Source organism: Capra hircus, chromosome 11 (assembly GCF_001704415.2).
Source record: "Capra hircus breed San Clemente chromosome 11, ASM170441v1, whole genome shotgun sequence".
NCBI lineage: Eukaryota > Metazoa > Chordata > Mammalia > Artiodactyla > Bovidae > Capra > Capra hircus.
The window spans coordinates 1,831,284-1,847,614 of record NC_030818.1 but is presented as its reverse complement, the minus strand read 5'-3'; the positions used below and the strand labels follow the sequence as shown (position 1 = coordinate 1,847,614).

Genomic DNA, 16,331 nt, shown 5'->3' with positions numbered 1-16,331 from the left:
CCTCTTCGCCAGGCCACATGGGTTTCCTGGGAGCTCTGCACTTAGCAGGGAGGACTGCCCACTGGCCAGAACTTGTACCTGCAGACACTTCCTAAACAGCTGGATGCAGACAGAGCTGAGCAATGAGATGCACCAGCAGGAAGACTGGACCCAGGTTTGCTGGGGGTAGGGAGGCCAGCGGTCTGGGTGAAGGGGAACAGGGAGGGCAGTTTCTGAGGCTTCCCATCTTCATTACATCCAGTGCGAAGAGGATGCAAATCAAATGCCAATAAAACTGCGCATTATAAAAATGACTCGGGATACGAGGGGTGAGAAAGTCACGTCAGAGAGTCTTCGGCAAAGCTTGGGACTAACGAGGCTTTAGTGTTAGACCACTGGCAGCTGCAAAGGGGGAGAGAGCATGCCACAGCTTCTTCATAAAGAGAATGACTGAAATTTCAAAGCCTTGAGAAAACTTGGGAAATGCAGCTGAGCCTGCAGTTGCTTTTTTTTTGTTGGGGTTGAACATGAGCCTGTGTTAGCATCACTGGTACTTGATGAAAAAATGGGACTTCCTCGGTCAACACTTGGCTGCAAATTTTGTTAAACGTGACAAACTTCCTATCACTTCTTTGTGTTTAAAATTTTCAGGACAAGCCCCGATCAAATCTTTTGCCCCTAATTTACTGCAACATTTTAAGAATTTATTTATTTGGTTGTGCTGGGTCTTAGTTGTGGCATGTGGGATCTAGTTACCTGACCAGGGATGGAACCTGGGCCCCCTGCATTGACAGCATGAAGTGTTAATCACTGGACTACCAGGGAAGTCCCTACTGGAACATTTTAACTGAAGTTTTAAGTAGACTCAGTGAAAGTGGCCTTTCCTGGTACAGTTACTCTGGAATAACAAATAGCTGTCATCTGAACTGCCCTTTGATGCTGCTTCTGAGATTTGGTCTAAGGAAGGATTCCTTAGAAAGAAAGCTGACATGATGGTGTTGCCCACATGGGAGAACTAAAAAAAATAAATAAATAACCCCATGAGGATATTGACCATAAAGGCACTTTATAAATTATTTGAAGAGTTTATCATGTTTCTTCCTGCACATCGGTAAATATTTGCTGGGAGAGTTTTCTTCTCTGTGACAACTAGAATATCCTTGAAGATGTAAGATATCCTTGAAGACCTAGAAACACGCTGCAAGATGAATACTCAAAAGAGCCCATGGAAAATTGCAATTGACAGTAACAAGGACTCAGTCCAGAGACCAGTGGGGATCCTTGTTTTGTCGTCTCTCAGATCACAGTCCCCACTTCCCACGCCACCACCGCCTTCAATAGGAAATGACCCTAGAAAGACTTCTCAACTCTTGGAGGCTAAAGGTAGCAAGCCTTTTACCCTGACACTAAGGTACATGAACAGTCAACATAGCACCCACAAAGAGAGAGAACGTCGCTTTTTGTTTTATTTTTCCACAATCGAGAGCAATTCTGCAGCCTCAAATGTTCTGCTGGAAGACAGCCTGATTAGTGACCACTGTCTGTGTTTTCAGGAATGTTCTCTGTTCCTGTAGGAAGCCTTGCATCTGATTAAAGAAAACACAGCATGGACCATGTACAGCAGTGTGGCTATGATTGAAAACACCTGCAACCAAGAAAAATAACCATTAACGGGGGTGCCTGGTGAGAGGGCGAGTCATGGGCCTTCCGAGCTGGGCTGGCTGCTCCCATGACACTTGGCCCTGAAGTGTGTGGACAGCCATTGCTTCCCGTCACTCACACAGTCATCCTTTCCCTCAGAGCCCAAGTGTAGCCCAGAATGCTCTAGGCACCGACTCCAGTGACCTATTGCATTTCCTGACCTTGGCATGCAAAGTCAACCATCTGCCATCACACATCTCCATTTGGTGCCAGTTGGAAACGAGGGCCCTCAGAGACCCCTCCAAAGATATTTGCAGGCAAATATCCCCTGCTCTTCATGGAAAATTTCCTTCCTGCACACCAGGATGACCAGAGTCCCCCAGCTTTGATTCCAGCAGCCTGGCTCAGAGAATATGACCGCGTGGGTTTGCTGGCTCTGGTTAAGGTCTCATTGCTGCCTGGACATCCTCAGACCCCCACCAGAATTTTACGCTAAGATCCTGAATTTCACAAGCATAGGCCAGGAAGCCAGGACACAGGAAGTGAGGGACTGGCATGGGAAGGAGGAATGTTGAGCTTTTACTGAAAGGAAGGGGCTTACTGAGAAAGCTGCTGGGAGCAGAGGCTGAGAAATGTGGCAAACGGTCACACTGTGCCTGGTCAAGGCCCTGACTGCCATCTTTTCACCTGGGCCCCGTCTATCCTATCACCCAGCTCGGAGCGGCTGGCCCCGAGGGCTGCCTGCCCACAAGCAAACATCTGCATCTGGCTTGGCCTTGGGTGTGGGGTCAAGAGTTTCCAGCTGCTGGGGTTGGGATGAGGGAGGTACCTATGGGTTCTCTACTGTGGGGGGTGTGGAAACAGTCATCTGAAGGTGACGGAGGAGGCGGATGACCCCCCCAAGGGGAGGAGGAGCAGCCCAGGTGCTGCCTGGCTGTAGTTGGGCGCCAGCTTGGGAGATGCACCCGTATGGGAGAGGCTCCCACTCTGTGGGACAGCTGAGGGGGGTCCCAGGGACCATGAGTGGGCCCTGCTAATGGAACTGGGGAGCGGCTGGGAGCTGAGGGGAGCATGTGGCTTCTCCAGGGAAGGGGGTGAGCCCCTGGAGGCTAGCAGACAGGCTTCGAGGCTCTATCCCCGGGACCCCTTCCTCTGGGAGCAGGAAGGGCACCCACACTAACCCCCTTCCCAGAGCCCCATGGCGCCCACCCCGTGGGTTTTATTTCAATCTCTGTTCTGTTGTTCACTTAGTGGTGTCCGACTCTGTGATCCCATCGACTGCAGTACGCCAGGCTTCCTTGTCCTTCACCATCTCCTGTTTGCTCAAGTTCATGTCCGCTGAGTCAGTGATGCTGTCTAACCATCTCATCCTCTGCTGCCCTCCAATCTACCCTTCCCAAAAGGTGTGAGGGGACACAGCTTTGGCACCTGGGATGGTCATGTTGTGGTCTGTCATCACATTTGACCTCAGGATTTCCTAGAAATCTAAGTAAGGAGTAATGTTTCTTCAACTTTTTCTTGCTTTTTAAACAATGTTTATGGTTAGGAATGCATCTCATATGAATTAGCACCCTGATGCAAGCCTACACAAGCACAACTCTGGAAAAGAGTTCTAGGAAACAATACATTCTCATTCCCTGCCATTCTATTTTTTTTTAATTTATGTATTTTTAATTGGAGGGTAATTGCTTTACAATATTGTGTTGGTTTCTGCCATACGTCAACATGAATCAGCCACAGGTTATACATGTGTCCCCTCTCTCTTGAACTCCCTGTCATTCTGATCCATTTCAGCAACGAGAAAATTAGGTCATGAACTCATGGCCCCCTAAGGGGTCTTGTCCCCGAAGTGGGAGGATGTTCCTTTTAGAGCTTAGGGACCTACAGGCAAGGTGCCCCCGAGACACAGTCTCACCCCATCTATTCTAATGGGGTGAGGGAGGTTCCAGCCCCTGTTCTACCCATTGCTACCTGGGAAGCCTTGGGAGGAAGTGGTTTAATAGCTCTCTCATCCTCCAGAGAAACAAAAAGAATTGCTGTCTCATTTCATAGGTGAGCAAACTGAGGCTCGGAAGGCGCACGAGACTCGCAGAAAGAATGAGTGTGAGGTTCACACCCTCTTACTGCACAGGTTTTCAGAGCAGTCAGGAAGGAGATACCGTGGACAAGAGACAGAGGGCTAATCCCAGGAGCAGACGCCCACAGCTGGAGGTCTGCACACGCTGTGCCTGCAGGGGCCTCCCCGCAGCCCCTGAGCCAGGGCCTGGGAGGCACTGGCCCTCAGTTTCCCGTCCCTGGTCTCAACACTGCCCCTGCCCTGACCGCGAGCTTCCCTGGAAGACCCTCAGGGACAGCCTGGAGCCCAGGTGGGCAGACTGTGTGCTCACACTTGTGCTAAGAGTGTGGGTGGCGGAGCACTTGGCCTGGACCCCCAGCCCCTCCAGTTCCTGGTCACCCAGGGCGGGTTGTGCAGGCTTTTGGGGCCCTGGTTCCCCATCTGTGAAATGGGTGTGATAACGGCACCCGCATCCTCGGGCTGCTGTGAGGGGAAAATGAGATTGTTCACAGGAGCTCCGACAGTGCCAGGCCCTCACGGTCACGCCCCCTCCCACGTCTGCCCCGTCAAAGCCCGCCCAGGCTCAGACCCCTGACTAGCGCGGGCCTGGGCACTGCAGCTCTGACTGTGCCCGAGGGGGTCTGGGCGCATCAGTTCCCTCGTCTGGGGCTTTGTTTTTCCAGAAACGAGGGGGAAGGTTTACTTGGTTGAGAATTAAGCAAACTAAGAACCAGCAGGGAGGACTCAGGAACCCTTCTGCTCAGAAGCCCTGTCGGTGGGCAGCCGGAGCTGTGGACACTGAGGCTGAGCTGAGGACTCACCACAGCGGAGATGTTTTCACTGTAATGTCTGTATATGTCGTCTTGCAGGCCGATAGTGACCAGAGTTTCCAGGGCAGAGGCGCTGAAGTAAAACAGGGCGGCGAGGCAATGGTAGGCTGTGTCCTGCAGGTCAGAAAGGGCCATCAGAGATGGGGTGCCAGTGGTGGCATGGGCAGCTATGGTCCCGGGGGGCCCACTGACCCCACCTGTCCCTGCCTGGCCAGGCCCCTCTGTTACCCTCCGTGGTTTCCTTTTGCCCCTTCCCCGCCCAACCTCCGATCCATCCCCAGCCCCCTCCTCACAAGGACTGATTAACTAACCAGGGCTGCTCCTTGGTTTGGGAGCCAGAGTAAGGACTTTAAAGGAGGAGGGACTTCCACCTGAGATGAGATCTAGTCAGGGCTGGGAGAGGGCCTCTTGGATTGTTGGAAATTGGTTTTGGACGTGAGGTGTGTTATGCACGGTCAGTCCGGAGCTCAGATGTGGTCTTGGCACCAGTGCAGAGTGGAAAGGTTAGGCTGTGTCCGTTGTTTCGTTGCTTGTTTTGGGGAGTAGTTTAGTGGGGCTCCAGATAGTTAGAAGGAGAAAAGTACTAGAACGGGGCTTTGAGTAGTTGTGAATGGAGGGGGTTTCTAAAGTGTAGGCTGCAGGCCTTTGGAGAGTAAGAGGCCTGGCTGACGGCCCCACCCCCATCCAGGGGAGGTCAGGGCAGGTGGCCCAGGTGTCAGTTTCCCCTCTTCACGGCCCTCAAGGCAGAATTCATGCGGAAGGGAGATCACAGGCCATCCCTCTTCCCCGGCCAGGCTCCTCTCTGGTGACCCCGCGTTAGAGGCGGGGACGGGAGCGGGGCAGTGAGCACGCCTCACACTGGGCAGCGGGACCCACCCCCGGCGCCCCGGCCCCTCCCTGGAGGCGAAAGCCAGCCCTTCTGGGTGGTGGGAGAGGCCGACCGACCCCTGGCAGATGCAGGAGGGACAGGGAGGGGTGTTGGGCTGCTGGTTTCCAGGAAAGGGGTGATGGCAGAGGAGAAGGCAGAGCAGCCCCTGGAGAACCAGGCAGGGACAGTGTCAGTCAGCCTCCTGCCGCGGGAGCCCCGGGCTGCTGTGGGCCGCTCGGCCTTGGAGGACGGGCAGGAGACACCAACAGGGCTCCTCACCCAGCACTGGGAAAGCCCACCTCCCGGGGGAGAGCGTCCATCACTACCCCCTGCCCCAGACATGCAGGGCTGGACTCACCAGGGTGATCCAGAAATTCCAGTTCTTATGGGCACCAACAGTGTAGAGGAAAAGCAGGAGCGTGGTGACTACGAAGCAGGACACAGACACGAACAGGACCCAGCCCTGGACCAGGGGGACAGGCACCTGGGTCAAGAGAATGAGGATCCACACCAGCCCCCCAGAGACCTGCAGAGGGAGGGAGAGAAAGAGTGACGGTCAGACCAGGAGAGCCCAGGCCCAGAGGTTACTCTGGGGAGCCGGGGCTCTTCACAAATATTAACTCCGTTAATCCTCATACTGAACCATTTGTGAGATGGGCAAACTGAGTCATATACAAGGTAAAAATTTGTTAGCACTAGAAAGGATTTATGCCATCCAGTTTTACCATTAGAAGAGCTAGTTCTGAGGTTATATCCTTCCTAATTTTTGGATGGCAGAAAGCAAAGAGGAACTAAAGAGCCTCTTGATGAAGGTAAAAGAGGAGAATGAGAAAGCTGGCTTAAAACCCAACATTCAAAACACTAAGATCATGGCATCCGGTCCCATCACTTCATGGCAAATAGATGGGGAAACAGTGGAGACTGTTGTAGATTTTGTTTTCTTGGGCTCCAAAATCCCGTGACTGCAGCCATGAAATCTTTTAAAAGATGCTTGCTCCTTGGAAGAAAAATTATGACAAAACTGGACAGCGTATTAGAAAGCAGAGACATCACTTTGCTGACAAAGGCCCATATAGTCAAAGCTATAGTTTTCCCAGTCATCATGTACAGATGTGAGAGCTGGACCATAAAGAAAGCTGAGTGTCAAACACTTGATGCTTTTGAATTGTGGTGCTGGAGAATACTCTTGAGAATCTCTTGGACTGCCAGGAGATCAAACCAGTCCATCCTAAAGGAGGTCAACCCTGAATACTCATTGGAACCGAACTGATGCTGAAGCTCCAATATTTTAGCTCCCCAATGCAAAGAGCCAACTCATTGGAAAAGACCCTGATGCTGGAAAGATTGAAGGCAGGAGGAGAAGGGGATGACAGAGGATGAAGTGGTTGGATGGCATCATTGACTCAATGGACGTGAGTGTGAGCAAACTCCGAGAGATGGTGAAGGACAGGCAAACCTGGTGTGCTGTACTCCATGGGGTCACAGAATCGGACATGACTGAGCAACTGAATAACAGCAAGTATTTTTGATATAAAAATATCCTTTCTTTTATAAAATGGTAGTGACTAGTTGATCCTTTTGGTTTTTACTTTGCAAAATAAATTAGCTACACTATGCTATTAGCATTAAAAAAAGTTGGCCCCTAAATGACCAAGTCCAGGAAGCACTCTATCTACTGGAGGCGTGGCAGGAGTGGGAAGGACCCAAGAGGGCCTGGTCTTGGATGACCTAGGGCAGGCATGAGAGAAGTACTCTTTTCCTCGTCATTATCCAGAAGACACCCTGCTTGCTGTCCTCAGGGTCAGGGAGCTCCAGGAGCGTAAGGACAGATGTAGAGGTCATGACCTCAGATCCACAAAGCCAAGGGCTTGTAGACAGGCTTGCCCTCGTTTGGATGGACCTTCTTCCCTCCCTGTGCCCACTGGCTTTACCCAGCAGGATACAGAGGAATAAGAAGTTTCATGAAAAATATGAATGTCAGCCGTAAGAGACAAGAAAAAAAGAAAAATCCTTGGACGCTTAGATCAGACAGGAGTGGGTTCTGTGCAAGGAAAACAGGAGATCTGATGGGAGGCACCCAGGGGGCCGGCAGCGTGGTGAGCTCACAGCAGTGCGCCTGCAGCAGCGAGCAGAGCGCCCCAGCCAACGGCGCTGCTCTGCAGGGCCCCAGGCTCTCTCTTTGGGAAGGGTGTGGGCATCAGTTTTACCCTTCTGCCCTTGTGGTCAAGGATTCTCTTCTGTTTCATACACCTTGGCCAGGTAGGAGATAAATGCCAGTCTCTTCTGTGTGGACACATGCTGAGAACTAGTGTCTCAGAGAGCCCTGTGTGTGTGCCAGGGACATGGGCAGAGTCACGCATCAGGCAGGGAACAGACCCCAGGACTGGCCTGCAGCACAGAAAAGGGTGCTCTCAGAGTGGGCTTCCAGGTCAGCGGGGTACGAAGGGCTTAGCCGCACCGGCACCCACAGTGGGGCACCGTGAACGGCGGCCACTGAGGGCTGGTCTGTCTTGGGAGGAGTCCTAAGACGTAAGAGCTGGTTGGGTGGCCCCCTTCTGGCCAGGTCCCTCGATCCACAGTGTCTGGCTTATCAGCAGGCAGCTGGAGGGCACGACGGAGGCTCTGGGAGATTGGGGACAAGGTTTAGTGCCAGGGGTGCCCTCGCCCTGAAACAGTGCCCTGCCAGACGGTGATAAATTGACAAGACAAGCCCAGTGGTAACTGCTCCTATGCCTTCTGGCAGATATAGCTATTTGCTATTAATACATGCTCAGAATTCACAGAGCTTTCCCCAGGGTCCTGGCACCGTGCTGGTGCCACCCTGAAGGCACAAGACCGGAGGGGCAGCCACAGTATCCTCTTCTCCTTGGTCACCACCCCTGGTCAGGCTGGCCAGAGCGGCTCCTGGCAGAGGACGTGCCCACTTCTGCCCTCCATTTCCCCTCTTTGGGGAGAAGAGTCTTTGGGACGCCCTTATTGAGATAGGTTATCTGTGTGGTACTTGACCCAGAGACAAGTTGAATGTTCCCCCAACAGCCTCACCCACCCCCAAATCTACTCAGCGTCCTGCCTGAGAAGGGCCTCTAAAGAAAAGGTGGTGTGGATCATCCTTACTGCCCCTGCCCTCTCCCCACTTGCCCCCTTTCAGCACACACTAGCCAGGTGATCTCAGACCATGCATTTGAGGCATTAATAAATTAATAATTGCACCTGATTGCTACTGAGCAGTAACTGTGTGCATCACTTGTCTTGAGAGCTTTGTGTATATGACATTCACTTATTCCTCACAGCATCCCACAGGTTTATGTTGCCATGTCCCCATTTTATTGATGCAAACACTGAGGCACAGTTGCCTGCTCACATCGCCACAGCGGCTGAGTGCCAGCTCCGACAGGCTGGCTGTGGAGCCCAGGTCACACACCCCTGCGTGTGCGAGGCATTTACACAAGGTGACGCAAGGCAGCTCACCATGACACTGCCCTCGTATGTAGGGTCGGCTCTAGAATGGCCGGGAGAAGAGCCACAGTGGTGGAGAGGAGACGGCCCCACGAGCCTTGCTCCTGCTGCCAGCTGTCCTTCGGCCCTGGGGCTGGGGAGCTGCAGAGGAAGTGCCCCGCCCCCCCCCCCCCCCCCCGTGACCCCACTTCTGGCAACAGCTGCGTGGTGTGTGTGGCTCAGAGAGACAGGCTTACACCACCCGGTCGTGCCTGTCTCCCTCTTCCTGTGATGGCCCTGCAGCCTTCAGAGGTCAGGAGCTCCAGGGTAGGGGTGCAGGCCCGGGGAGAGCTGCCATTCCCCACCCGAGATCCCACTCTTCCCTGCTCCCGGGCAGTTTCCTGGTCTTGCGGGGGGAGTGGTGTCCACCCTGCTGACCTGGAGGCTGAAGGTCTGGCATCTGCAACTCCCAGGCTATTGGGAAGTCAGATATGGGAATATGGACTGGGAGTAAGCAACAACTCACTGGACCACAGATTTAAAAAACTGATCAAGCCTTTCACACCCGTTGGACTAGCAGAAAATTACAAAGTCTGACTCTACCAAGTGAGGCAAGGTCCGGGAACAATGGAGCCTTTGATAAGCTGCTGGTGGGAGTCAGGAAGGTTATACAATATAGGAACCTTCTTTCTAAAAGAATGCAAAGCAAGCCAGAGTCTTGGAAACAGTCTGCGCAAGCAGGGGTCTGAGCTTAATTAATATTTATTAGCTTCTTGGTAACTCTGCTCTTGGGCTGTGGAACAGGGAATAACCCTTTTGGACACTGATGTGCTAACATTTGGGAATAGGAGGATGGGCAACCCCTATGACCCAGTGTGTGTGTTCCTGAAAGAAATTCCCAACATCCAAGAATGTTCTTTGGCAGTGCCGTCTGCAATATCAAAACGAAGCAGATTGGAAATCGCCCAAACACCCATCAACAGAAGATGCCTAAAGAGCGTCAACACGTACGAACTTCAGAACAAGGCTGCATGAAAAGCCTGTTGCAGAAGGATATGTACAGGGCAGCAACACTTTCATAAAGTGAGAAAACAAAACCACACCACGTGTAGTCATAGGTAGTCAGGGGTGCAATCAAGTTTTAACCTTGAACACACATTCAGCTTAGGGGTGGTTCTGTAGCTGGAAGAAGAGACAGTAATAAGCAGAGTATCCAGGGGGCTTAGATGTCATCTGAAAGTTCTGTTCCCTTAATACTGAGCGGAACATTAAGATTTGACAAAACAGTGATAAGTACAAGGGCATTCATTAAAGTATTATATATAGTGTAGTGTTAGTCACTTGGTTGTGTCCAGCTCTTTGCAGCCCCATGGACTGTAGCCCGCCAGGCTTCTCTTTCCATGGAATTCTCCAGGCAAGAATACTGGAGTGGGTTACCATTTCCTTCTCCAAAAATATTATATATGCTTTTCTATAATGTTTGAAATAGTTCTTAATTTTTAAGAAGCTGAAGTGGAGGGGTTTCCCTGGTGGCCCAGTGGTAAAGAACCACCTGCCAATACAGGAGAGGCCGGTTTGAACTCTGGTCTGGGAAGAGCCCTCGTGGCTCGGAGCACTTAAGTCCATGGGCCGCTACTGAGCCTGTGCCCTCGAGCCCGCGCGGCTGAGGCCCGCATGCCCTCGAGCCTGTGCGTGGCGAGAAGAGGAGGTGCCCACACACCACAGTGGGAGTCAGCCCACTCCCATAACCAGAGGAGCCCGCACAGCAGCGACGGCCCAGCTCAGCCCAAATAAATAAATTCTTCTTCTTATTATTTTTAGATTAGCTTTTCATTTATTTTTTTATTTTTGGAGGCTAATTACTTTACAATATTGTATTGGTTTTGCCATACATTGACATGAATCCGCCACGGGTGTACTTGTGTTCTCCATCCTGAACCCCCCTTCCACCTCCCTCCCCATCCCATCCCTCTGGGTCATCCCAGTGCACCAGCGCCGAGCACCCTGTCTCATGCATCGAACCTGGAAAAAACAAACTGACGTGGAATTGACACAACGGGAAATGAACCATTTCACCTTGACCAGTCGGTGGTATTTAATACATTCATGATGCTGTGCAGTCCGCCATCTCTAACTCCAAAACATTTTATCACCCCAAAAGGAAGCACCATGCCCATTAAACTGCTTCCCGTTTCCCTCTCTGCTCAGGCCCTGGTAAACCACTGATTTGTGTTCTGTGTCTATAGCTTTCTCTATTCTGTGCCTTTCATATAAATGGGATCCTGCACCATGTGACCTTTTGTGTTGGTTTCTGAGCATGGCAGTTTCAGATTTATTAAGCCTACAGTTTGGATCAGTGCTTCATTCGTTTCTAAGGCTGAGTAATATTCCATTGCATGGAATGTCACAGTTTCTTTATTAATTCACCCGCTGATGGGACATCTGGGCTATTCCCACCTGTTCGTTATTGTGAATGGAGCTGCTATAAACATGCATGTTTATGAACCTATTCAGCTCTCTGTATTCAATTCTTTCGGTCATAAACCTAGGTTTGGACTTGCTGGGTCATGTGGTGATTATTATTATGTTTTTAAAATTTTAATTAAAAATTTTAATTTTACATTGGAGGATGGATGATTAACAAAGTTGTGTTCGTTTCGAGTGTGCAGCAAAGTGATTCATCTATACATATGCATGCACCTATTCGTTTTCGAATTCTTTTCCAATTTAGGTTATTAAATAATATTGAGCAGGGTTCCCTGTGTTATACAGTAGGTCCTTGTTGGTTATCTATTTAAAATATAGCAGTGTGTACATGTCCATCCCAAACTTCCAATCTGTCCCTGCCCCCGACCCTTCCCCCAGGTAGCCGTTTATTCTCTGTGAGTCTGTTTCTGTTATAAATAAGTTCATCTGTATACTTTTTAAAAGATTTGCACATAAGCAATATCATGGGATATCTGACTTATTTCACTTCGTATGGTCATCTCCAGGCCCGCTGATGTCGCTGCAGCTGGCACTATTTCATTCTTTTAAATGGCTGAGTAATATTCCACTGCATGGATTTCCTCATCTTCTTTACCTATTCATCTGTCAATGGACACTTAGATTGCTTCCATTTCTTGCCTATTTCACACTGTGCTGCAAAGAACACTGAGGTGGACATTTCCTTTCAGACCCTGTTTTTCTCCAGATATACGCCCGGGAGTGGGATTGCAGTATCATACGGCAGCTTCATTTTAGTTTTTTAAGGAGTCTCCATACTACTGTCCTCTATAGAGGTTGTACCGATTTACGTTTGCACCAACAGTGCAGGAGGTATTTCCTTCTCTCCACACCCTCTCCATCATTGTCGTAGATTTTCGTGATGATGGCTGGTAATTACTTCTGAGGAATTACCAAACTGTGTTTCATAGCAGGTGAACAAATTTACATTCCCACCAGCAAAGTCTGAGGGTCCCAATTTCTCCACATCTTAGCCAGTACGTATTTTCCAGTTTTTTGATAACAGTAGTCCTAATTTCACGTGGAGTAGTAGCTCATTGTGCTTTTAAAATATTTCACTCATTCATTTTATTTTCACTGCTGCGGAAGCTCTTCCCTAGTGGTGGGGCGGGGCCCCTCTCCAGCTGCAGCGCGCAGCCTGCTCTTGGCAGCGCTTCCTCTAGCTGAGGAGCGCAGGCTCCAGGGCCTGCAGGCTCAGTAGCTGTCGCACAATGGGTCAGTAGTCACTGTGGCTTTGATTTCATTTTCCTAATGATGAATGATGATGGGTATCTTTTCACGTGCTTATTGACCATTTGCATGTCTTCTTTGGAGTACTGTGTATTCAAGTCCTTTGTCCATCTTCTTAACTGGGTTGTATATGTTTTGTTGTTGAAACAGTTCATAATTAAAAAAAACATAAACAACCCTCCCAGATTGGCCAGCTCCTTCCTAGGCCCTTTAGTTCTCTTTCCACACATCAAAACACATACAGCTTTGTGTGTGTACCACTTGTACAGACGAAAATATAAAGAAAGGGCATCTGCTTTCTTTTCTGCCCTCCCAGGCACCCAATGAACCCACCCCCAATTCAAGGAGGAAGTAAAAAATTTGGGATGACACTGAGGCATCGGGGCCCTCTAGAAGTGGGAGGGGTGTGATCCTGAAAGCAGGGGCTGATGGGGAAGAGAAAAAAAATTACTTCTAAGACAGGTGTGAGAGAAGTATTTGGGGTAAAGGAGACATTTTTCTTAGAAGCCGCTACTATCTGCCGGCATCAAAATGATGCATTTCAGGTAGTCCATAGAGCTGAGATTTCCTACACCTGGTTTTCTACTTTTGTTGATTTAGGGAGATCCTCCTCATCACCTAGGACTCCCCCCAGCAGGCTGGGCTCATCCTTCACTCTGGCACTCCATCCACTAATCTGTGATGACAAAGGAGGCAGAGGGCACTGGGAGGTCCCTTCTGTGATGCCAGGATCCCCCTACCCCCAGCACACACACTTGCTGCTACCTGAGCCAGACCTTGTCTGCGCAAGAGGAGGAGGGTGCACCAGAGTCTTCTGCGTGAAGCCCAACTAACACACTCCTGACTCTTGTTATAATGCCCCCCAAACAGTTACAAAGACAGAGCAAGCCGCTCATCAGGGCAACCTACGAGACACTAGCAAGTCCTTTTGTTGCTGAAAAATTCTCTCTGCCCCGCCGCACCTCACCTTTAGCCAGGGTCTCTTTCGGTCACAAAACTTGCCTTTGTAAATACAGTAGGCTCTGAAGGAACCAGCCATTCACTACTTATTCCCTGGTCTTAGGTTCTACAGGATCATTTCCAGAAACCTTGAGCAAGCACAGGCTCAGTGCTGACTGGAAGCAGAGATGAGTGGTCTGGGAAGGAACATTCTAGTGGATGCCAGTCCTTTCCACTCTGGGCCTGAGTGTCCCCACCTACAAATGGTGTGGCTGGCTAGCTCCAGAGGTGTCCAGGGCCTCTGCTAGATGTCAGCTCCTCCACAGGGGTGTGACCAGGCTACCTTGACCCCTTCTGCCATCTCCCCCAACCCTCCAGGGAAGACAGAACCTGCTGCCTTTGCTGTTCACATCTCCTTCACAATCAGGAGACAAGAAGCTGGGGTCCCGTTTCTAAACAGGTTTGGACGTTTTCTTTTCCAAGGGACTCTCCAGGCGGCCATTTCTGCGGTGGGGTTGCAGGGAAATGAGACTCGAGGCTTCTGGCGTTAAAGCCACAGAAGGAATACAGCCTGCCTGCCACCCCTCCACCGCCTAAGGCGAGGCCCTGGGAAGTTTAGGCTGAGTCCCACAGGGAGCACTTCACAGGAGCCCAGGGGAGGAAGTGCGTTCCCGCAGCCTCGGGTTGAGGCTGTGCGGCTCCAGTGTAACGAGGAACCAACTGCAGGGGAAGGAGCCCTTGGATGCTCAAGGTCACCCGGCTCTCACAGGCCCCTCTCCCTCCCTCCATCCCTCACACTGGGCACAATGACTGTGGCGAGCAAACGACGCCGCTTTTATCATTTCCAGATTGCCAAAATTCCGTTCACTCGCCAGAAACGTCCAAGAGAAAATAATCCGGATTCGGTTTCTCCTCCAACACCAGCCCTATCTCCACACCTCTTTTGGTAATACTTAATCTTTCTTTTGCCGATTTTTATATTTTTAAAACAAATTCCTAACCATGGAGAGAGCTGGGCGCCTCTACAAGGACGTCGATCGCCAAGAAGCCCCATGGGAAGCAAGTTGGGAGCGCAGCTTTGGTACCGGCGCGCTGCCGGTGGACCCGGGCCAGCTTCCGACCACTGAGCCGTGTGTTCGGTTTCTCCAGCTAAGCCCCGGTGACGGTCTCCCCGTCGTCGTGGGCTAGAAGGGGCCAGAAGACTGCGTGTGGCGGTGGGGAAGAGACAGTCCTCACTCTCCTTCTCTACCCAGCCCAGTGCCCGGACCAGGGCGCTCTCCAGGGGAGAGCGCGCGCGGCACTGCCCACCCCATCCCGTCCCAGCCCGCCCTCCCTGGTCCTCCGCGACTCACAAACTCGAAGATGAAGAGCAGGTCGGGGAAGGTGGTGAAGACCGCGGAACCCCTGGGCAGGCTGCGGCCGCCCGAAGCCGTTCCGGCGGCCATGCAGGCGCGCGGGTGTCCGCCTCGGAATCAGAGGCGCGCGTCTCTGGCTCCGCGCTGACCGAGCATTTGCTCCGGGAGCCGGGTGCACCCGCGAGGGTTGAGGCCGGAATTTCGGGGCCAAGGAAAGAGGAGCCGCAGGCTGCTGCCGGCGGGGCCCTGCCACCGCCCTAGACCGTCGGGCTTCGCCCTGAACCACCCGGGAGTAGGGGCGGGGACTTGGCTCCTGCGTCCCAGGTCTGCGCTCCACCTCCAAACCCGAGCCTAACAAAACCACTTCGGCTAGGCGCTTCGCACACTTTGGGTCTTAGCAAGTGATGGTCACCATCCCTTAAGAATGATCTCTCAAAAACCAGCACTCAGAACTCCTTTCTTCGCACTCCTGCTGTCGCCATTGCTCCAGCTGGCCTCAGGGCGGACTTCTTCGTCTCTCTGCTGGGTGAGTTAGCATCTGTGACCTCTGGTTCCAGGCTCCAGGAAGCGCCAGTTCCCAGTCCTGCCCACAGCTGCAGGGCCGGTGCTGAGACTCGCTCTGGCTTCCCATCCCCTTTCCCTGAGCCCCAGGAGCCAGCACTGGGAACCCTGCCCCGTGGTCCCTGCACTCTGCGCTGGAGCTGCTGGGCGATGGATTAAGGGCAGTCACAGCGGCCTTGAACCTTGGAACGGGGAGGGAGCCAGCACTGCCCAGTTCTTGCTAAGTGCCTAGCACCCCATAGGTTCTTTGTTCACATGACCTCATTTGATGCTGGCAGGAGAGCGCAGAGAGACCCAAGAGCACCCACCAGCCCAGCCTGGCTCGGGCTCGGGGTCCAGGGAGCTTGTGGAGGAAGGGACCCTTGAGGAGTGAGCAGTGGTTACCTGGAGGGAGGAGGCAGCCTTCCCTGCAGAGGAGCAGCAGGCACTGGCCCTGGAGGATGGTCAGGCCCTGTTTATCACGCTGGGAAGCTGCAGGATAGATATGGCAATCCCTGAGGGGGTCAGAGCCACTCTGCTGGGGGAGCAGGGGGAAGAGCCGAGACATTCAGGGCAGAAGGAAACAGGCACAGATGGGTTCTGCGAGAGGACAGGGAGGAGAGCCTGAGCAAGAAGGGGTGGGGGGGGCAAGGTGCGCCTGGAGAGTCTTGAAGGCTGGAAAGACTAGGATCTCTGTGGGGACCAGAGTGGCTCCTGGGGCAGAGCTGGAAAGGCCAAAGGCAGGCTGGGCATGGGAGGAAAGAGGCAAAATTGTGTATATGTTGTTGTTCAGTCGCTAAGTTGTGTCCAACTCTTTGCGACTCCAGGGACTGCAGCACGCCAGGCCTCCCTGTCCCTCACCATCTCCCAGAGATTGCCAAGTTCTTGTCCGTTGAATAGGTGATGCTATCCAACCATCTCATCTTCTGTTGCTCTCTTGTATGTGTTAATGA

The 16,331-nt window shown here is 52.0% G+C and overlaps 1 protein-coding gene across 4 annotated transcripts; it reads right to left on the bottom strand.

The window, feature by feature from the left end:
• Positions 1,029-15,015, bottom strand: LOC102172271 (myelin and lymphocyte protein). Of its 4 annotated transcripts, XM_018054821.1 has the most exons (4): positions 14,836-14,998; positions 5,733-5,900; positions 4,498-4,620; positions 1,029-1,624 (listed from the first exon to the last, which is right to left on the bottom strand). In XM_018054821.1, exons 1-4 carry the CDS (start codon positions 14,926-14,928, stop codon positions 1,529-1,531), a joined length of 480 nt encoding a protein of 159 aa, XP_017910310.1. In that variant the 5' UTR covers positions 14,929-14,998; the 3' UTR covers positions 1,029-1,528. The 4 variants fall into 4 exon arrangements, with proteins under 4 accessions (XP_017910310.1, XP_017910311.1, XP_017910312.1 ...); XM_018054822.1 differs by lacking the exon at positions 4,498-4,620 and having other exon boundaries at positions 14,836-15,014; XM_018054823.1 differs by lacking the exon at positions 5,733-5,900 and having other exon boundaries at positions 14,836-15,000.